The following is a 23,157-nucleotide window of genomic DNA, read 5'->3' on the forward strand; positions in this document are numbered from 1 at the left end:
GTGCACATCATAGCGACCGGTTGTTCCATTGTTTGGTTGATTTGCACATTAGCCTTTTATTATATAGGAGGATATTTATTTTTAAAATATGTTTTTATTTTTTCTTGAGAGAGGAAGGGAGAAGGGGAGAGAGAAACATTGATGAGAGAGAAGCATTCATTAACTACCTCCTGCAGACCCCTCCAGTGGGTATTGAGCCTGGAATCCAGGCATGTCCTCTGACCAGGAATTGAACCAGCAACCTCCTGGTGCATGGGGCAATTCTCAATTCACTGAGCCACACTGGCTGGGCTTTGTTTTTTTATTCTTATTCTAATTTGATAATGCTAGCAATAAGACGTTTTTGAAAATTTAACCATTTTATGTTTGTGTGTACATCAGTAATATGAGTGTTGTGCTTATTATTCCAATCTTTTTTCATGTTGAAAACTTAGTGAAAATAGGTTCACCATGTTTTTGGTTAACTTTTCATATTTAAGAAAATGATTTCTATTTATTTGGTGCTCAGTTAGATAAGGTGAATGAGAAGAATACCAAAACATTTCTCAAGAAGCCAGTAGGTAGTATTTAACTATGCACTTAAATAAGTGATTATTTATATATATAAAAGGCTAAGCGACTGTCTGATCATCTGCCCGGTAGCTATGATGTGCACTGACTGCCAGGGGGCAGATGCTCAGCGCAGGAGCTGTCAAGTTGTGGTGAGTTGGCAGCGGCAGTTCTTGGTGATGCATCCCGGAACCAGAGAGGAGGGAGCCCGATTCCGGGGTGCATCACCCAAGAACCACCCTCTCGCAATCCGGGACCCTTTGGGGGATGTTGGAGAGCCGGTTTCGGCCCAATCCCCACAGGCCAGGCCGAGGGACCCTACCTGCGGGAGGGACCCTGCTCACTCCTCAGACACTCTTTGAGCTGCGGCACCACCCCAGGGAATGGCTGGCTAGGGAGGGACTGCAGGAGGTTGACTCCTGGGTGTGTCCAGCCTGTCTTGCCCAGTCCTGCCCCACCAGCCACCTTCTAATTAATTTTCTTTCAATGTGCACAAATCCGTGCACTGGGGCACTAGTAATCTATATATGTAAAAGCCTACGTGACCATTCAACCATTTGACCAGTAGCTATGATGTGCTCTGACCACCAGGGGGCAGGCGCTCAATGCACAGGCATGGAAACATGGAACAAACTGATGAATTTCAGAGGGGAGGGGGTGGAGGGAGGGTGGGAAGAGATTAACCATACATCTTATATGCATACTAGAGGCCTGGTGCATGGATTTGTGCACCGGTGGGGTCACTCGGCCTGGCCTGTGGGGATTGGGCCGAATTCGTGCACTGGGCCTCTGACATCCCCTGAGGGGTCTTGCATTGCGAGAGGGTGCAGGCCAGGCCGAGGGATCCCACCGGTGCACAAATCCGTGCACCATGCCTCTAGTAAATAATATTAAGAATAACAATGTATACAGCGAACTAAGAGAGATCCATGTAAGTGACTACTTTTGTCTGTGGGTTGAAGACTTCACAGAGGAATTGATCTTTAAGGATCATCATAGGGAGGGAGTTTTACCAGTACTCAAAGGAGAACTAACAACTATCCTCTCAAACTATTTCAAAAATTCCAAGAGGAAGAAACGCTTCCAAGCTCTTTCCACAAGGCCAGCATACCACTTCTTTTCCTAAACTCTCTCTGAAGTAATCTCATCTCATTCTTTCCCATGGATTTAAGTATATTTTGATGATGCCCATATTGTATTTTTAGTCCAAACTTCTTTTTTCCCCCTCTCAATTTTATTTTGTATTGGTTTCTGGTATACAGCTGAGTGGTTAGACAATCATATACTTTACATATATTTCCTTCTTTAAGGTTTACAATTAAATATCCAATGCATACTTGACATTTTCACTTCTGTCTCAAAAATATCTCAAAACTGAATATGTCCAAAGTTGAATTATCATTATCCTTATAACCACCTTATTGCCTATTGCTTCTCCCCATTTTCTATCTTCTCTTCAGTATATAGGTAGATAAGGGACTGAGGAACTTGGATTCTGCATCATGGAGCATCACCATGATAATTTTATTCTGGAAAGATTTCAAAGCAATTTCTACCTATTGGTCACTTTTATGGTCATTATAGAACTGTCAAGGTATCCTGTGATCATGTAATTTTAAACAGTCTAATTTTCAGTGAAATTCTTAGATTAAAATAGTGGTAAAATGCAACTTCTTCCAGTCCCCCTTCCCACTCAACATAATGGCATTGTGTATAGAATTATTGGGTATAAGCAATTAGATTTGAAAGAATAAATTTCTAAGAATGACTTTAAATTTTATAGCACTTCTTATAACAGAAATAGATAACAGGAATAATTTATTTTGAATTGGTTGTTTTTTGGTGATAGTATCTTCTCATCTGCATAGAGAAAATTATAGATCAGCAAAGTTCTGTGTATGCAACTGATGGAGAATTGGTTTTAAGGCATTAAGCTATAAGCTAAAAAGATGAGAGAAGAGTAATATTAAAATGTATACTTGGTATGTTCGATGCCAAAAATATTAATATAAAAGTTGGCTTCTTTTAGGTTCTGCAAATCAACAAGACTTTTCTTTAGGAAAAAGTGAAGATTTGGGAATAGTTCAGGAGAAGTCTACCAAAAGCCTTGTTATAGGTCCTCTTGATTTTCGCTTGGATAGCAGTGCAGTACATAGAATTTTGAAAATGATTGTTTGTGCCTTGGAACACGAATATGAACCATATAGTGGGCTAAAACCAGGTTTGTTTTTATCTTAATTTTGAATCTCTTGCCAATTGATTTGAATGATTATATAATCTATTTTTTAATATTTTGCTAACTTACCCTTCTTAGTAAATTTTGCCTATCTGACTTTCATGTATTTTGTTGTTAATTTAAAAAATAAACTTGTGTATAGAAGTTATGGGAGAGGTCAAGATTAGGGAGTTATTTGAATAAGTACTTATTTGCCAGTATTTGTTGATATTTTAATGTCACACCTTTTTGGTGTACTCTTTCCAGTGAATACTCTTGAAATGTGACCATTTTTCTACGCTGGTGGATTCTAAAGAGCAGACATGAAGATGTGCTTTAAACATACATATTTAGTATTCAGGAAAACTTAGATCTTACTGGTAAAAAGGAATTTGCTGTACAATGAAGTTTTGCTACATGGCATGAAGATGTGGTTATCAGTTTCATAAAATATAAATTTCTTTTTTATATAATAAAGTACTATAAAGTAGGATGTAATAGCACAATGAGAGTGTAAGGGACAGTAAAGAACTCAGCGTATGGAGTCAGACTGTGGTTTGAATTCTGACTCCCACTTATTATTGACCAAAGGAAATTTAATTAACACCACTGATTTTTCATTTCTCTTTGTCTATAATTAAATTAATTATTGTGATAGATGGTTAAATTGTCTTCTCAATATCCATTCTCCTGTTATTTTATAGTAAAATAAATTTCTATGATAGAAATTTTATTGATAGAAATAAAGATTACATACCCCAAGTGTAGTCATATGGCTAGATTCTGGCTGCTGAGGTTGGTGCAGAACTTCATATGAATTCTTAGGCCAGGATTTTAAAGGTAAAGAGCATGCTTTCCTTTCCCACTGGCCCCTCCTGGCAGGAAAGCAATTACAATGACAGGCGCTGTAGCTGTCATCTTAGACCCTGAGTGAAAGCTGCATGCTGCATGTGACAGAGCAGTAAGATAGGGCCTGAGTCTTCGTAGTGTGGAAGCACCATGTCTGCTCTGACCCTTGAGACGCAGATTGTTCTTTGAAAGAGAAATAAACTCCTGTTTTTGTTGACACTTTTTAAATTTTATTTTTATCACAGCATATTTGCTGTTATCCTAAATTATACTAACCTCCCTTAGCTGAATATCTAGTCTCTCTAAGCATGCAGTATCGATATTTCCGTGCTCAGCTATTCTGTAACACCAGTTATGTTCAATTAAAATTTCAATTTCCAATATTATCGGTTTTTGTTTGGTTGCTGCACTTTCATCTTTGACTGCCAGTTCCCTGTTTCAGTTATTAATTTTTGTAAAATGTCATGCAGATTTATCACTAGTAATCAAAGAAGCAATACAACCACATGCTTTGCTATCTATGCATGAGCTAAATATAACAGATACCAGTAACTAGTAACCAAACCTGACAAACTTGGAAAGAAGTGACATGATTGGTCACTGATGATGATGCTCATCTCTTATTTATGAAAGTGATATGTGGGCTGAACAACTAGCAGTGAAGTTTATACTTTATGCAGTTAGTTACAGTTTATATACTGTGGTAACTGATATTTTTACTGCTTTTGGGAACTGGCATTTTTAAACAAATTCGTGCATATCAGAATTATATAAAGCGAGAGCTGCCTGTATATGCATACAGCAGTGAGCAAAACTAGGTTTCCAGTTGTGAGTATATGAAAATTTTACTGTGATAATAACCTGCATGTCTTTTTCCATGTGAACAATTGTAAACCTACTTTTGCCAAACCCTGAATATTTACTACATTTGTACTAGTACACAGGCATTAAATCTCAAGTAGTTAGCAGTTCTCCACTTTTTTGGTAGCTATTTGTTGAAGTGTAATACACATATTGGAAAGCACATAAAACCCAGGGGTATAGTTCTGTGAATTTCGCAAACTTAACCACATTTGTGTAAATGTTCGAGATATGGATGCTTACCAGCACTCCAGAAGTCTCTTTGTGCCCTCTTCTGGTTACTACTCTCACCCCCAGGGTAACCACTCTCCTTACTTCTAACATCATAGGTTTTGCTTTGTTTATTTTAGAATTCATGTAAATGGAATCACACAGTATGGACTCTTTTGTTTCTGGCTTTAGTTGACATTATGTACATGAGATTTATTCTAATTACAGGATAGTATCCCATTGTGTGATTATATTATAACTTATTTATCCATTTTACTATTAGTATTAGTTTAGTTTTCAGTTATTATGATACTGATGCCAAAAACATTCTAGTACATGCCTTTTGTTAAACATATGTACTAATTTCTTTAAAAAAACACTGTTATTGATTTCAGAGAGGAAGGGAGAGGAAGAGAGAGAGAGAAACATCCATAATAAGAGAGAATCATGGATTGGCTGTGTGCTTGATTTTTTTCTTTAATTCTTTATTGTTTAGCAGTGGGTGCCAAACTTTCGGACTTCATGGACCACTGGTTGGCAACCGCTGGTTTAAAGTATTCCATATGTCTCCTTTTTCCCCCATTGACCTCTCCCCGGCACTTCCACTCACCAGCACATGCTCTCACCCACCTAGTGTGTGTGTCCATTGGTTATGCTTATATGCATCCATGTAAGTCCTTTGGTTGATCCCTCCCCCCCCTTCCTTCTGAGGTGGTTTGACAGTCTGTGTGGTAACTTCTTTTTCATTTCTGATTTTATTTATGTGGATCTTTTCTCTTTTTTCCTTAGGCCAGCCAGGTATTTGTCAATTTTATTAATTATTTCAAAGAACCAGCTCTCTATTGTATTAATTTTTTGTAATGGATCTGTAGTTCTATCACATTGTGACTTTATTTGCAGTTATCTGATGCCTAATGATAGTAACTAACTTTTGATAGGATTTTTGGCCATTTGGATATATTGTCTTTTGCTTATTCACGGATTTTTTGGGCCATATTTCTATTGAATTGTTTATTTATTATTATTGATTTTTAGGGGTTTTAAATTTTTTTTATTTTGAATATGCTGTAGGTACAAGTCCTTTATGTAGATATTTATGTCTGTCTATGTATCTGTCTATCTATGGGATATATTTTCTCCCTGTCTGGCTGGCTTTTACATTATCTTAACGGTGTTTTCATGAATAGAAGCTGTTATTCCTTTGACAAAAGAGATTGGGAATTTCTTTAAAATCTTAAAAACATTTAAAAATAAAAATATAAAATTTTACGTAGCAAATATATTTATATTCTAGAGTAATTTAATTCATATTGATTTAAAGAAACATTATTTAACAACTGCTTTATTGTTGAAAAATAGAATTTGACCTTAAAGTTCGGGAAGCCAATGAATTTTTCAGTAATTTAAGAAAATCAATTATTTAAAATTTAATTTTTAATTGAAAATTTTTGCCTCTTATTTCATTTTAGATATTAAAGATGAAAATGAAACAATATTGAGTTTGGAAGAAGTGGCATCTTTGGAGGAGTATATTCCTACTCGACATACAAGTATTACTCTCCTCAAATGTACCTGCACAATTTTTATGGCTGAATTCAATTTGCTGGATCATTTGCTACCTGTCATTATGGGAGAAAAGGTATATTTTGTGGTTTACTACTCGTTTTTCCATATCTCCATATTTGTTGGCTCTGTGATGTTGTAAGAGGAAGGCGATTAAGTAAAAGAATATTTGCTTATGTAATTATCCATTATAAAGTTGAATCAATGTAACTATGATTGCTTTTTCTTAGAGAGTAACTTTTATATATTTAAATACAATAACCTTAAGCTAAGGCTATATAAGGAAATCTTGGAGGGCATGAGTCTAGAAGTCAGACCATATCCTAGCTGTATTTTTCAAGTGGGCTGACAGATTCAGCCAGTAAAAAAGCAACAAGTACAGATATTAAATGGTTTATTACTTACAGAGACAGCAAAAGCAACTCATAGTGGTGTCAGCTTGCATTCCCTTTTGAGGATAAGCCTGAAACCAGAGGGCCAACTGACATCTAACATACTGGTAGGGTACCCTGTTCATAGGGTTCAATTCTATACTGCAGCTAAGCGGTTATATAGCCTACAGGTATACTCTTACGATGGGTAGGTGGAAAGTCCCTTATCTCACCTGAATGAGGCTGATGAGAAAATGTTTCATAGTAGCCTCTCTCAAGATGAGGTGAGTGAGAAATGGTCTTTTAGCAGCTCCTTACAAAACCACTAATCTCTTATTCTGAGAGCTATCACAGGATGTTCTACCAAGGCTTAGCTCTGCTAAAGTTGAGCCTCGCCTGTGTGGTCTACATGGATTTGTGAAAAACTGTCAGGGTGCTGGCACAGAGCAGTTCCTCTCTAGTACCTAACTTCTAGAATGATTTTGAATATTCAATGAGATAATACATGTAAACCATTTTGCGCATATTAGAAACCCAGTGATTACTACTGTTATTGTTAACTAGAGGCCCAATGCACGAAATTTGTGCAAGGGTAGGCCTTCTCAGTCCCGGCTGCCTCATGACCCCGTGGCCCTGCCCCCCGCCCATTGGTCTTCCGGAAGGTCTTTCTACCGTCCAGTCTAAGTAGCATATTAGCTCTTTATTATATAGGATGAGGACTTATTAAATGTTTAATATTTATTTAGGTCAGTATACAATGTCTTGCTTTCTGAGTTTGCCACATGCATATAAGGTATCTGATATATTTAAGTTATTATTTTTTGCTTATATTTCTTTTGATGTCTATATACTGATGATGATTATAGAAATAAAAAATATCCTAACTTTAAATAAGAACTTTTGGAAGTATGGCATGGAATTGACTATGATGCAGTAGTTTCATTTTGCTCTCAGTTGGCTACTCATAATTAGTTATTGTGTTGCTAGGTAAAGAGATAACCTGAGGAAAATTTCAATGGAGAAAATTAAAATGTCAATATTAAGCACAAACCTTAAAGTAACTATGATGAATAAGTTCAAAAGAAACTCCAGGTCATAAAAAAAAGAACCAAATGAAGTTCCAGAACTGAAAATTATGACACAAGTTAGAAGTAAAAGGATGGACAAAGATATACTATTTAAATGCTAATCAAAGGAAAGATAGTATGGCTAATTTAATATCAGCAAATTTAGAGCCAAGACAAGAAGAATTATAAATAAAGAGAACCTCTTCATAATGATAAAAGTGTCAACTCAAGGAATGAAAAACAGATAATTCTTACCAGTGTTATGTTGAATGAAAGCAGGCAGACATGAGTATATATTCTATGATTCTATTTATATGAAGGTCAAAAACAGGCAAAACTAATCTATGATGACTGAAGTGAGAATATTAGTTACCTCTGGATGGGGTTCAATATTGCCTGAGAAGGAACAAAAGAGAGCTTTCTAAGGTACTTGAAATGTCAGTTGTAAAAAATTGTTGAGCGCTACACTTAAGATTTGTGTGCTCTACTGTATGTTATATCTTGGTAATTCAAAATAAACTCACTTAAAAATAAAGTAATTGCTTGATAGATGGTGGTTTAAAAATTATGATTAATAGTCAAAATTTCAGGATTGTAAACTCAATTTAGTCAATTTTAGTTACAGTAGTTCTCAATAATTGCACTATTGATTTTTTGAACTAGAGGAGTATTAAGTAGCATTTACCATCGTTAGGGGCTTCTAAATGCTAGTACTGCTTCCCAGTCAAAGACAGACAAAACAAAACAGTGAAACTGCTCTTCCCACATTTTTTCACATTTCTCTGGGTATAAGGTCAGAGTGTTCCTTTTTGAGAACAGCAGGGATGGCATTATAAGAGCATAAGTTCTAAGATAAGAAGGGATTGTTTGTCAATCAGAGTTGATATTCTGAACACCTGGAAACTTACATGCATTTATTTTTAAGCTTAGAAAAGTTCTGTACTTTGAAACACTGAAAATACTAAGCCTATCTTGAGATTCTTAGGACTTTATGAGCCTTTAGTATGTGTATTATTAATAGATATGATACAGATCAGACATTTTTCTGTTCTTCAAACTTGCTTATTAAAAGTATTTTTGAAACTGTCTGAAGTAGTCCACTTAGTCCCTTAGTTATCTAAATATGAATAGAAGGAAAGAAGATGAAAGATGCCTGGCTCTGGGATATCTAGTAAATTTTTTTGGAATGATTATGCTTTGGAAATGTACTGAGGCACATAGTGGCACTATTACAGTTGATTGAAAAAATAAAAAGCTTTAGTTAAGAGGTGCATTGATAATTTTGCAATAGATAAATATTTTTTGAAATCTGGGACATACTTAAAATATGTACAAGGTTTTGTATTTTTTAAAATTTGTCTTTATTGTTGCAATTATTACAGATGCCCCATTCCCCCCTCCCCTCCACCGCCCCCCTATTTTAACCTCCCCCTGTGTGTCCCCTTCGCTGCCTTCCCCAGCCCAGGCCTTAACCACACTATTGTCTGTGTCCATAGGTTGTGCATATATGCATACAAGTTCTTTGGTTAATTTCTTCTCACCCATCCCTGCCTTAATGAACAAAATAGATTCAGAGACATAGAAGCATGGAACAGACTATTGAATATCGTTTTTAGTTTTGATAAGAGTCCCATAGAAAGGCATCATTTCTAGATTGATTTGATATCACTGCAAAATGTGCTAGTCTGAAGCTTATATAGAGGACATTGCACATCAGTCACTGTTCTGAAATACGAAGTGAACACTCTTATTTTCCAGAACTCAAGTAACTTCATGAATACGACAAACTTCCAACCTCTTCGGCCTTTACCATCTATTCAGATATTGGTGGATAAAATTAATCTGGAACATTCTGTGCCAATGTATGCTGAAAGTTTGGTGCAAGTGGTCAGCAGCCTTACTCAGCCTTCTGATAATCTGCTTCATTATTGCTATGCACACTGCTACCTTAAGGTATGAAAAGTGAATTTTTTATTTTTATTATTTTAAGTTATTACATATGTGTCCTTATCCCCACATTACCCCCTATATCCCCACACATAGCCTCACCCCCCTGTTGTCTGTGTCCATTGGTTAGGTTTATATGCTTGGTTGATCTCTCCCTCTTACCCCCACCCTCCCCTACCTTCCCTCTGAGGTTTGACAGTCTGATCGATGCTTCTCTGTCTCTGGATCTGTTTTTGTTCATCAGTTTATGTTGTTCATTATATTCCACAAATGAGTGAGATTATGTGGTATTTATCTTTCTCTGACTAGCTTATTTCACTTAGCATAATGCTCTCCAGTTCCATCCATGCTGTTGCAAATGGTAAGAACTCCTTTTTTACCGCAGGATAGTATTCTATCGTGTAGATGTACCACAGTTTTTTAATCCATTCATCTACTGAAAGGCTCTTAGACTGTTTCAAAATCTTAGCTATGGTGAATTGTGCTGCTATGAACATAGGGGTGCATATGTCCTTTCTGATTGGTGTTTCTAGTTTCTTGGGATATATTCCTAGAAGTGGGATCACTGGGTCAAATGGGAGTTGCATTTTTAGTTTTTTGAGGAAACTCCATACTGTTCTCCACAGTGGCTGCACCAGTCTGCATTCCCACCAGCAGTGCGTGGGGGTCCCTTTTTCTCCACATCCTCGCCAGCACTTGTCGTTTGTTGATTTGTTGATGATAGCCAGTCTGACAGGTGTGAGATGGTACCTCATTGTCGTTTTGATTTGCATCTTTTGGATGGTTATTAACTTTGAACATGTTTTCATATGTCTTTTGGCCTTCTGTCTTCTTTCGAAAAGTATCTATTTAGGTCCGTTGCCCATTTTTTGATTGGGTTGTTTATCTTCCTTTTGTTAAGTTGTATGAGTTCCCTATAAATGTTATCAGTGATAACATTTGCAAATATGTTCTATGCAGTGAGCTTTCTTGTTTTGTTGATGGTTTCCGTTGCTGTGCAAAAGCTTTTTATTTTGATATAGTCCCATTTGTTTATTTTCTCTTTAGTTTCCATTGCCCTAGGAGCAGTATCAGTGAAGAAATTGCTTCAGCATATGTCTGAGATTTTGCTGCCTGTGGATTCCTTTAGTATTTTTATGGTTTCCTGTCTTATGTTTAAGTCCTTTATCCATTTTGAGTTTATTTTTATTTATTTATTTATTTTTTTTTAGATGAGTTGTCTTACATTTAATCGATCAGTATTACAAAGTGTTCATGCTACATACAACCTCATTAACATCCAGGGGTGTGGGTGCCTATAAAAGGGGGGACTCCTGACCTCCGTCCTACAGGGGGGCTCGCCGGCCTGGCCTCCTGCGAGTTCAGGGGCTGTGGACGCTTGACCCGCAAGCTTCCGAGTGCTGGGCACGGAGCCCGGCTCCTCTAGGCCTTCCCATGAGCTGCGTGTGAGCCTGCGTGGCAGGTGGGACTTTGCAGGCATGGCCACGAGCAGGCACACGCCACGGGAGAGCTGACTCAGCGCTCGGGGCCTGGCCTGGGCTCAGGCGTGTAGGCCCTGCTGCCTGGTCCCCCCGTGGGTAGCACAGAACATGAGTGGCTGGGGAGGGAGGGACACAGAGAGAGTGCGCGGCCACAAACCAGCAGGCAGCTCAGAGACCAGGGACAGGTAGGGCCTGGGCACTTGGAGCCGCGCTCTCTGGGGCCAATCTGCCCGGGAGGCCGAGGGAGGGGCTGCAGGCAGGTTCCCGTGGGCCCCTGGGCGGGCTCATCCCCTGGGCGGGCTCATCCCCTGGCCGCGCCCTCCGGCGGGGGTGGCAGACAGAACAACAGGGCTGGTAAAAAGGAACACAGAAGCATGGACATCCCCCTGCAGGCCAGTGGGACTGCGGCTCAGGGCACAGGAACAGGAACCGCAGGACCACGCATGGCTTGCGCTACGGGTCTGGCAGCTGCTCAAGGACCATGTCCTCGATGGCACTGATCTCGATGTGGTACCCGATGCGCCAGAAGCTGGAGTCAGAGGCGCGGTACCGCCTGGAAGGGTAGAGCTGCCACATGAGGGGCAGCATGCTGGGGGGCAGCTGGCTGGGCTGCCTGGCCTCCCCGCGGGAGACCTCGATCTGGCGCATGAGGACTTGGAGGCTGCTTTCTGTCTTCATGATGATGGGCAGCCAGGTGCGGTCATTCTCGTCCACATACACGTTGGGCCGCCACATCCACAGGTGGTCGGGGTACAGGCTCCTGCACGCGGTGAACGGGCACTCGCTCAAGGCAGTTCTGCCGCTCATGGCACCTCTGTGGTGTGGGAGTGGGAGCGGGAGCAGGAGCAGGAGCACAGCCTTGCAAAGCCTCTTGCTTTTTTGAGTTTATTTTTGTGTATGGTGTAAGTTGGTAGTCTAGTTTCATTTTTTTGCATGTATCTGTACAGTTTCCCGAATTTTTTTCTTTATTAGTATCTGGTAGCATGGGGAGAATTAAATAAATATCTGTTTTTCTTAAGTTGTAATTTCACAGAATTAGTATCTCATAAAATTAAATTTAAATAAGATGACAAATATATTCATTATTCAATATAATTAAAATGCATAAGAAATAAAGTGTACCTGATTCAAAGATATCTCTTCAATTATTTGAAAAAATTAATGTTTGTAAGAATAATAATTATAATTTTTGAAGATTGTATGTATCGTTGATGATATTTATAAGCAGTGTGAAAGAGCATTTAGTTTATAATAGTGTTCCAAAAGACTCATGATTTCTTTGAGGGGAACATTTATGTGAGACAGTGTTTTATAAGGAGCATTTTAACACATTTTTTAGTCACTTTCCTCTTACTGAATTCATGTTAATTTCTTGACACAGAAGGAATACTTTTGATTACTTTAAATCAAGTTATGTAAAGTTAATTATTGGAGGCTTTGCTCAACTCCTACATTTTTTTTTTGTAGTAAATAAGTAATACCAGTATAAGTAATACAAAAAGGTAAACTCAATTATTGATCAACTAGAGTCCCGGGGCACGAAATTCGTGCATGGGTAGGGTCCTTATGCCTTGTCTATGATCAGGGCCAATTGGGGCCTTCTGGCTGCTGGCTGGGGCCTTCCTTTCCTGGTGGTCATCACACGTTATAGTGAACGATTGAACTCCCGGTCTCCTGGTCAAACTCCCGGACTGTGAGAGGGCGCAGGCCGGGCTGAAGAACCCCCCCCCCCCCCACCACTGAGTTCATGAATTTCGTGTACCAGGCCTCTGATATCCTATATAATAAAGAGGCAATATGGAAAATTGACCATCACTCAGACACACAAGATGGCCGCCCGCATGTGGTCAAAGATGGCCACCACAAGATGGCCTGCAGGAGAGGGTAGTTGGGGGCGACCAGGCCTGAAGGGGAGGACAGTTAGGGGCAACCAGGCTGGCAGGGGAGGGAAGTTAGGGGTGACCAGGCCGGCAGGGGAGGGCAGTTAGGGGTAATCAGGCTGGCAGGGGAGTGGTTAGGGGCAATCAGGCAGGCAAGCAGGTAGGCGAGCGGTTGGGAGCCAGCAATCCTGGATTGTGAGAGGGATGTCCGACTGCCTGTTTAGTGGGATCGGGCCTAAACAGGCAGTTGGACATCTTTCAAGGAGTCCCAGATTGGAGAGGGTGCTCGCTGGGCTGAGGGACACCCCACCCCCCTCCGTGCACAAATTTCGTGCACCGGGCCTCTAGTATATATATATATAATTTTACATTTGTACTTTTAAATTAGTTATCACATTAATATACTGGGATGTATGGTTTTGTAAAATATTGGTGCAACTTGAGTATCAGATTATAATGTTAAGAATATTTGCTTTGTTTTGTTCAAACAGGTCTAATTTCAGTAGTTCACTAATCTTTTCAAGGTATTCTACTTACTCATTAACTTGGTAAATATTAAGTTCTTTCTATATTGCAGACAGTAAGCAATAAAAATGGATGAGGCATGCCCTGTCCTCAAAGAAAATGGTTATCAAAGCCGTTGGTCACTGATACGGTTATCATCCACACTGACATGAAAGTTATTGGAATAGTTCTTTACTACCACTATTGTTAATATATTAAAATCTGTAATTTTCAGGGTAATGTAAAAGTTATAATGTAGTTTAGATAAAGTTATGTTTTGGGAAAAGGTCTTTTGCTATACATCAGCGGTTCTCAACCTGTGGGTCGCGACCCCTTTGGGGGTCGAACAACCCTTTCACAGGGGTCGCCTAAGACCATCGGAAAACACATATATAATTACATATTGTTTTTGTGATTAATCACTATGCTTTAATTATGTTCAATTTGTAACAGTGAAATTGGGGGTCATCACAACATGAGGAACTGTATTAAAGGGTCGCGGCATTTGGAAGGTTGAGAACCACTGCTATACATGCTGTCTAGTTGTCTCTTATATTTGGTTAGATTGACTGTTGTTATGATAGATAAGTTAAATGTGCCAGGAAGTTAGGTGTCGGCAGAGTGGGAATAGTACATGTAGAATAACTTTTCATTAGCAGTATGAATATTGAATACTTCAAAGAAGCCTTGAGTCTTGAATATTTCATTGCATTTTTGATGCTTCTTTAGTAGTCTAGTACTTTTTATAAATTTCAGGATTTGGTAGAGTTATTTTATATGAGTAGTGGGAACTGACTCAAAGAAATGATTTATTATACAGTTTATCAGCAATTCATGGTATTTGGGATGATTACTATATATAAACTTTGAGGAAGTTTTCAAAGTTTAATTTTCATTATTATAGTGTTAAAATTTATTATAAAGTTTACTAGCAATTCATGCTATTTGTGATGGTTACCATCTATAATGCTGAGGAAGGGGCTATATCCAAAGCTACCTGACACATTCGGTTCATGTGTGATAGCAAAGAGGTCCATCAGGAAAATGGGATCCTTAGGCTTTCCATCCCTCATGAAGCGGAACATCCTGATTTTAGCTCTAGGGAGCTCCCCATGGTCCCGATTCTGGCTCTACGGCCCATCTGGGGGGCTCAATTCCCTGTGTGTTGAGGATCTGGGCTTGTGGCCACGGATTCAGGATTGGTCTTTGGCCTTCCATGCCACTCCTCCCACAGCTGCCAGCTCTGTACTGGAACCATGAACACAAATTTTCAATTTTTCTTGGGTGTAAGCCTAGGTATGAAGTTCCCTGGTCATTTTTAACATTTTTAGGGACTGCCAAACCTTTCTTCTAAAGGGATTGTTACATTGTTGTACTATTCCATCAACAGTGAATGAGGGTTCCTATTTTCTTCCACATCTACGTTAACACTTGTTATTGTTTGTCTTTTTTATTTTAGTTACTAGAGGCCCGGTGCACGAAATCCGTGCACGGGTAGGGTCCCTAGGCTTGGCTGGCAATCAGGGCCAATCTGTGGGGCGACTGGCAGGGCGATTGGGGGGCCCCTTCTGCCACCTGTCTTGGATGGCCTGGGGCCTGCGGGCTGGGAGCAGCTCCTGCATTGAGTGTCTTCCCCCTGGTGGTCAGTGCATGTCATAGTGACCGTTGTTCTACCTGTCGTTCTGCTGTTCGGTCGATTAGCATATTAGGCTTCTATTGTATAGGATCTTAGTGGTTGTGAAGTAGTATCTTGTGGTTTTGGTTCACTGCTGATTGTATTCATGATTTTCAGTTTTATAGCCCCATCTGAGCTTTATTCTTTTTAAGACATCATTTCTCCCCCATGTGAAATGAGGTAATTTAATTAAATAATCTCTAAGCAGTTCTAGCTCTGAAGTTTTAATTTTTAATCAACTAGGTCTGGTTCCATTCTTTTCTCCTTGAAGGCCTTTCCCCTCCCCTCAACTGTTCATTCTTATGCTGTAGATGTCTAGATTTATTTTTTATTCACTTTTTATATATTTCATTATGTTACTGTGTACAGACTAACTTTTGACATGAAGGTAATGCTGGATATTTTTGTGTGTCCCTTTAAGAAAAGGGACAAATCTTTAGGATGCTGGTTATACTATTATACAGAGTTTATTATAACAACACATAAAAATAACTAATTTTACTGCATAATTATGCATTTTCATTGTCACAGTTAGTGTGTGCTTTTTATATTTTTTGTCTTTTTACTATTGCAAATCCTGTTAGCAACTAATTTTCATTAAAAACTAATATAAATAAGTTGTTTTGCTTCTAATTCTGTATTTTTTCTATATGAGATGCTAATTCAAGAGTATTTGTTAAGTGTTACAGTACATATTATATTTACTTTGTTTTTCATTGTCGGACTTTTTAAAAAAGAGATGGCACTGTATGTTTATCTTTTCATTGAATGTATTGTATAATTCATCTTATTCAAGTTGACATTTCCTTCAGCTAAAATTTCTAACAGTGCTTACTGTTTCATACGGTTTTAACTGCTTCAGACTGTTAGTTTGCAGTGTTCAAAACTTTTATTCCATTTCTGAACATTTTAACTATCCTTGCTGAAAGCAGCCTCAATTCATAGTGTGCTAGTTTTCCTTTTTCTAGATGAAGTATATGTAATCTTGGTCAAGAGTTGTTGACAAGGTATTAGGTTATATTGGTATTGTAAATCTATGTATCTTATTGCTGTAATTTAAAGGAAAGAGTTGAAAATCGGTTATATTGAAATAATTATTTTTGATGTGGTAGATAGGCTCTCTTTCATTATAATTTACTAGAGTCCTGATGCACGAAAATTCGTGCAAGAGTAGGCCTTCCTTCCCCCGGCTGCTGGCACCAGCTTCCCTCTGGCACCTGGGACCTGGGCTTCCCTCCTCTGGCTGCCTGTAGGCACCCGAGACCCAGGCTGCCGCCCCCCCCCCCCCCCCTCCCCCCGCTTTGTCAGGAAGGACGTCCGGAATAATGTTGAGAAGACGTCTGGTCTTTTTGTGTACATAATGTAAGTTGAAGGCATATTACCCTGTTATTATTATAGATATTTGTTTGAATGTTCTCTTAGAAGCATCTCTGGACTACATGTAAATTTAGTAAAAACTTCAGAAATATTACAGAATAATATGTAGTTTCTCCAAAGTTCTTTGCAGTTCTGCAAGTAGCCAGCAGGGGATCTCCTTTACACCTACTTTCCATCTGAGTATAGTTAATGATAGTGTCTGTGATTATACTGTTGGGACATTTTATAGAATATGAAAAAGTGGCTTGAGAGACCTGTTAGCTGGATAATCTGTTAAGATAAAACATTATCTGTAGGCACACTCTAGAAATAGTTGGAGGTTAGGCATATTTTAATAATCATGTTTTGTAATTAGTGGTAATAATTACAAATTTCAGAATTTTTAATGCACCTTTCAGAAGAAATATGAAATGCTGAAATTGCACAGTGCCCAGAAGTTCTTTGTATACTTAATGTTGCTTAGAATAAGTCTTCAAAGGGAATGAAGGTGGAATAACTTAATCTTTAAGGTTGATCATTTAAGTGTTAGAAACATGTTTTCATTTTCTCAATTCAGTTTCTTTTTGTCACTTGTCTTAATAGCAGGACTTAGAGGAATTAATATATTAATATATTAACTAATGTATTACTATCATTTTTCTTGATAGTAAATTAGATAGGACCTATCTTTGAAATGCAGGTTTCTCTGAAAGTATATAATTCTAACGTCCTATTTCCATAAAATTGTTTTGTTCCCTGAAAACTGACTTTGTAGGCAAGGATTTGCCATTGTAAGTTTGATGAAGGATTAAGGGCATAATAGCTTTTTGAAACCATTTGGAAGTAGCTTAATACTTTCTAAGAAATTGATTATTGATTTATGTTTATTACATGAAAGTTATTTTGAAAATTAGAATTTTTAAACATGTTTTACTATGGCATGTAGCATTTATTGTTAATCTTAGAGATAGGAAAGTTCATGCTTTATAAACCCAAGGAATAAAAAATAGTAATGAAAGTTAAATGTTGGGGTTTAGCTGCTTTTGCATGTTGTTGGAAAATAGTAATTCTTTGTTTCGTATTCCTGTGTGTTAGTATTTTCTGTTTGAGATGTCTGTCTTTTACCTGATTGGAAATAATTGGAGCAGAAATATCATATTTAGTTCTCTGCAATGTTTTATGTAAAATATTCTGTTACATTGATTTTTCTCATTAAAGCAAATATAGTGTTGAGACATTTTAGGGAATGCTTATAAAATTTTTGAGTGTGATCTGCTCGTTTTAAATATAAACATAAGAGGAGTGGTTTCTGTTCCAAATTTTCTGGGTTACAAATCTCAGCTCAACAATTATATTCATACACAAAAGGGAAAAGATATAACATTTTAGGATATATTTGAGTATTCTTTTTGTGTACATAATGTAAGTTGAAGGCAAAATACATTATTAGGATTCTTCTTGATGTAGTTCATGTTCTTTAAGACACAAGATGATATGAATAGTGATTTATTAAAGTTAATATCTCCAATGTGCACAATGTAGTCAGTTGTTTATATTAATAGAAAAGATGTGCATTTTAGCAGATAATAAAACACTAAATGAGAATTAAATATAGAAATGGCAGCCTTAAAATTAGTCACAAAAAGAACAGGGCTGTGAAAGAAATACTGTAAATTTCTTAATTCTGACTTAATGTCAAAATGAATAAAAAAATGTTGGTGTTTGGGAAGTGGAAAAAGACATTGGAACATATTTAGTGTGCAGCTGTTGTAGAGCAAATTGAAACTGACGTATTCCATCCTGTGCTTATTAAAACTTTGTCTCTGTGAACATTTGGATCTTTTCTTTTTGTTTTAGATATTTGGTTTCCAGGCAGGACTGACGTCTTTGGATTGTAGGGGATCTTACTGCTTACCTGTACCAGTTATTCCCTCTTTCAGCACTGCTCTGTATGTTAAACTTCTGAAACTACCCACATGCTGGTAAGTATGTTGAAATGTGGTTTATGGTAATTTTTAATTATTATCTTAGGAGGGAAAAGCTAGTTGAATCTGTTTTATGTCAGTGTGTTGGTTTTATACAAAACCTTGGGAAAATATCTGAATTTATTCTGTCTTTTAAGGAGACACTAAAAATCTCTTTAATATTTATGTATTTGGTTATAATATCTTTTGTGGTAGTCATAACTGTTGTCCGGGTTATAATTGCTAATCCATCTTGGAGCTATAGTAAAATGTTGCTGCTTCATAATGTAATAGGAACTGCAAGGGCAAATACATTTTTTTTTCTCTCTTTGAGAGAATACAGACAAAGAGTAATGAAACGTTGCATGTTAATATTAAGGCCAAAGTATTTATCAACTAAATAACAATTTACGTGTATTCATAGCCATTACACACATTTAAAATATTTGACATATATATGTGTAATCATTGCATTTGGAAGAAATCAATTTTAATATTATTCATCATTCAGTATTGGGTTACTTTATTTGGAGGTCATATTTTCCTAAACTCAAAGAGACTTATAGCAAAAAAGCCAATAGTTACTTATCATAACCATTTTTTAGGTGAAAGCAATACTTTTAATATATTCAAGAAATAATTGTTTAAATATACGAGATAAGATTTAAATATATGAAATTATATTCTAATATTTCTACATTTTAAAATTGAGATTATTTCAATTATTTGAAATATATCTTTGCTTTCTCATCCTAATTAGTAAGCTTATTTTTTATAGGATGCATTTTAATTAGTTATTTTGAAAAGCAACATAACTTTCAGAAAATTGATATTTTTTATATATCAAGTCATTTGCTGATGATGTTTCTTTAATAATATATAACTTTTAGAATGAAATTTATAAAGTAAATGCTCACATTTTCAAAGACATTTACTACTGATCCAGAAATTTAAAAATACAGAAATTGCAGTTAATTAAGTTTTGGAACCAGTTCTTCTATTAAATGAAAACATTATTAAATGGTTATTCTTATTTTTACTTGATAGTTTAAATTTTGTGCTAATCATTCATATCCCTCATATATCATTTATTATGTTGTTTAGAGATTTACGTTTTAAACATTTTATTTGTGTATACATAGCATGTTGTATTTGAGTCAAGTTTTATATTCTAATTTATTAAGAAATACCGTATGATATGTCCTGGTTGATATGTTGATATCAACTTTAATAGATATTTGTGAATACTGTTTTCTCAATTGTGTGTTGATTTATTATTCGTAACACTGAAATTTTATTAGAAACACAGTGCAGTTTACTATAAAAGTTGCTTAATGACTTTTAAAAATGAAAGCCAAAAATTTCCAAAATGAATTATAGCCTTTATATGAAAAATATTGAATATTTAAATAGGTAAGGTTTATTTTAAGGATGTATAGGGCTTTCTATAAATATTGTTAGATGTGATTTAAAATATGTCTGTTGACATCTGAAAGAAAATATTCCAATTTAATACTAAAAGCATAAGATCACAGAATGCAAATATTTGTTTGGATATGATTTGCTTTTTTTTTGTAGTTAAGACCACTTCTCATTATTTCAATGATATTTTGCTACATTTTACAGAAATATATTGTTTTGAAGTATTTTCTTCAAATTGTTTCCCTTAATAGAATGTAAACTATAATCTGTTGTTAGCAATTCTAAATTGAAAGTAGTAAATACAAGTCTTAATAAATTGAGATATAGCTTACTCAAATTAAGCAGATAAAATACATCAAGTAGTGCTGGAATTAAATCAAAATCATATGGGAACTGGGAGTTTTATTTAACTGATGCAGTAAGTGAGGATTTTTTTAGTAAGGCTCCCTGGTTATGTCATTAAATGTCAACCCTGTTCCCATTCATGGTCTCTCCCTTCCTCAGATTATATAAGCTGCTTTCATTTGGATTTTTAAAATTCACATTTCAGTTTCTTAAAATACATATATGATGCTGTGTATATATTTCATTCAATAAAGAGAAGAGCATATTTAGCACAGGCCACAGCTTTTTAAAAAAAATTATTTTATTGATTTTTTACAGAGAGAGAGGGAGAGGGATAGAGAGTTAGAAACATCGATGAGAGAGAAACATCCATCAGCTGCCTCCTGCACACCCCTACTGGGAATATGCCTGCAACCAAGGTACATGCCCTTGACCGGAATTGAACTTGGGACCCTTCAGTCCGCAGGCCGATGCTCTATCCACTAAGCCAAACCGGTTAGGGCCAGGCCACAGCTTTTGAAACAAGGACATTTTATAGCTCATTGAAAAAAAATTTAGTTGCTGTGTTGGAGTTAACATTGTAAATCAGCAAGATATCCTATACTTGTTTAAAAATATTTTTAATTTCAGTGTTTAATTGTGTATAAAGTTTCAGACTACCATTTATTTTAATTAGGCTTGCTAATAAATATATGGTTTAAGTAACATTGAAAATAAATTATCCCTCTCTCATTTAAATGTTTCTATTTTAGTCTCAATGAATAAGCTTTTAGTAAATTCCAGTTTCTTAGCATTTATTTTTTCAAAATATTTTGTCTTTCATTCTATATTACATAATTTCTAAATATATTAAAATAAACTTTTAACAAATTTTTCATTATTGTTTATATCAGGTTAACATTTAGTTCTTTTAGCTCCTAAGAATAGGAGTGAAATATGTAGGATATGGTGGAAATGACACAGTGATCAATATTTGGTAAGAGCAGTATTGAGCAATTAATGTAAACTTTAATTTACCTCTTTAAAAAAAGATGTTTAATAAGGACAGTGAAGAGTTAGTTTAAGGACAGTAAGTAACATAAATTTATTATCATTAGCAGAATTATGCATTGGTCTCCTGTAGGTAGTTATATTTAAAATTTCTACAATGGGTAAGTAATACCTTTAGGCTTTTATTTTTACTTATTTACTTTTTATTATTTTTAAAAATCCTCACTTAAGGATGTACTTTTTGTTGATTTTTAGAGAGAGAGGCAGGGTGGGGGGAGGGTGAGAGAGAAACACCAATGTGATAGAGAAACATAGATTTGTTGCCTCCCATACACATCCTGACCAGGGATGGAACCTGCAACCTAGGAATGTGCCTTGACCAGGAATTGAACCTATAACCTTTAGGTGCACAGGATGACTCTCCAACCAACTTACTGCATGGCCAGAGCTCTTTAGGCTTTTAGATGCATTCTTAGCCTTACCATTTTTTTCACAACACAGAAAATGATAAGTATTTCAACTCTATTTTAAAAACTTTTTAATTGAGATATTAATATTGTACTGGAAAAATGCAAACATTATGGTATTTCATAATTGAACTGATCCTTGGTAGTGAGTTGAAAGACCAAGAAATAGAGTATTATTAGCATTTCCAAAGCCTCTCCTTTACACCCTCTTCCAAGGTTAACCATTATCCTGATTTCTAATAGAATAGATTAGTTTTTTTTCTGTTCTTGGATTTGATATTATTGGAATCATTTAACATATTTCTTTTGATTGGCTTCTGTCACTCAAAATAATGTTTGTGAGATTCATCCTTTAGATTGTTTGCTTTTGTCAATACACAGTATTCTATTACATGAACATGGGCAATTTATATGTTCTTTATCTACAATTTTAATGAAGAATATGTACCTGAAGTTTGTGTCAATTTCTTTTTTATTTCTTTGCCATTTTCTCTTTTCCTTAAGAGGCTTTAATTGTATTAGAGGAGATTAGATGTCATTCATTAAATATGTTTTGATTTTCTTTGTTTTGATAGGCATTGCACTATGTGTTGGGACTGGGGAAAGACTAAGGTAGAATGCAAGGAGGGTAAGAGATTTTCCTTTCCCTGACCATGAAAACTTTCAGTCTGGTAAGGGAGAGGACTAGACGCATATGAAATTAGTGGTCTTTAAATTACAAAATTGAGACTTAAGCACAATGTTCTGTTATTTTAAAGAAATTAGAAAATTTCCCTGGGACATCAGAAATGGCTTCAGAGAAGCTGGGCTTTAATGGCTGAATCAGATAGATATTCGTGTATTGAGAGGTTGGTGTGGTGTGGAGGCTTCTGGGGGATAATACTGTCTGAACAAAGGCAGGGTTAGTCCATTGGATCTGTGCATGCATATAGTGGGGGAGGAATTTGGAAAGTTATTTTGGACCTTGACTTAGACATGAATAAAGATTCTAAGCTTTTTAATATGAACACTTAAAAATAGTTAAACCAGTTTCAAGTATTCCTTAGCCCCATTTCTTCCTGATGAGGGTTGTTAACTGCAACCATAATACAGTCTTAAATTCACTTTCTCTTATAATTGAGGGTTCAGAAATGTGACTTTATTCAGATGGGTAATAATGCAACATACTTTGGAAGTATAGAGAAAAATTACTTTGGCTTAGAACGTTATGGAGAACATAAAGAAGGTAACTTTTAGCAGGTTATTAAAGAGTGGGTAAAATATGAAAGATAATTATGTACTTTCTGTACATTGTTGGATTCTTAGTTTAATGAACTTTTTGTGACAACCTTGTGAGATAAGATGATAGTCCCTCTTATAAAACTAAAACTCAGAGGGGTTATGTAACTTGTCCAAAATCACACAGTGGCTGAACAAGGAATCTTTTAAAATACATATATAT

General features: G+C 36.4%; 1 protein-coding gene across 29 annotated transcripts in view; it reads left to right on the forward strand.

The window, feature by feature from the left end:
• The window catches only part of VPS13B (vacuolar protein sorting 13 homolog B), a 613,015-nt gene that overhangs the window by 44,202 nt on the left and 545,656 nt on the right, over positions 1-23,157 (forward strand). For 26 of the 29 annotated variants that reach the window (XR_004972424.1, XR_004972425.1, XR_004972426.1 and 23 more), the window contains 4 exons: positions 2,579-2,770; positions 6,154-6,323; positions 9,444-9,638; positions 18,386-18,510. Coding sequence is in view for 23 of the 29 variants with exons in the window: in XM_036337858.1 (XP_036193751.1) it covers positions 2,579-2,770; positions 6,154-6,323; positions 9,444-9,638; positions 18,386-18,510 (682 nt within the window). In the remaining 6 variants the exon portion in view is untranslated. Of the gene's footprint in view, positions 1-2,578; positions 2,771-6,153; positions 6,324-9,443; positions 9,639-18,385; positions 18,511-21,152; positions 21,252-23,157 lie in introns of those variants that run through there. The other 3 variants (XM_036337879.1, XM_036337864.1, XM_036337882.1) reach the window with 3 other exon arrangements.

The sequence above is a fragment of the Myotis myotis genome, unplaced genomic scaffold, assembly GCF_014108235.1.
Source record: "Myotis myotis isolate mMyoMyo1 unplaced genomic scaffold, mMyoMyo1.p scaffold_m19_p_16, whole genome shotgun sequence".
Taxonomy (NCBI): domain Eukaryota; kingdom Metazoa; phylum Chordata; class Mammalia; order Chiroptera; family Vespertilionidae; genus Myotis; species Myotis myotis.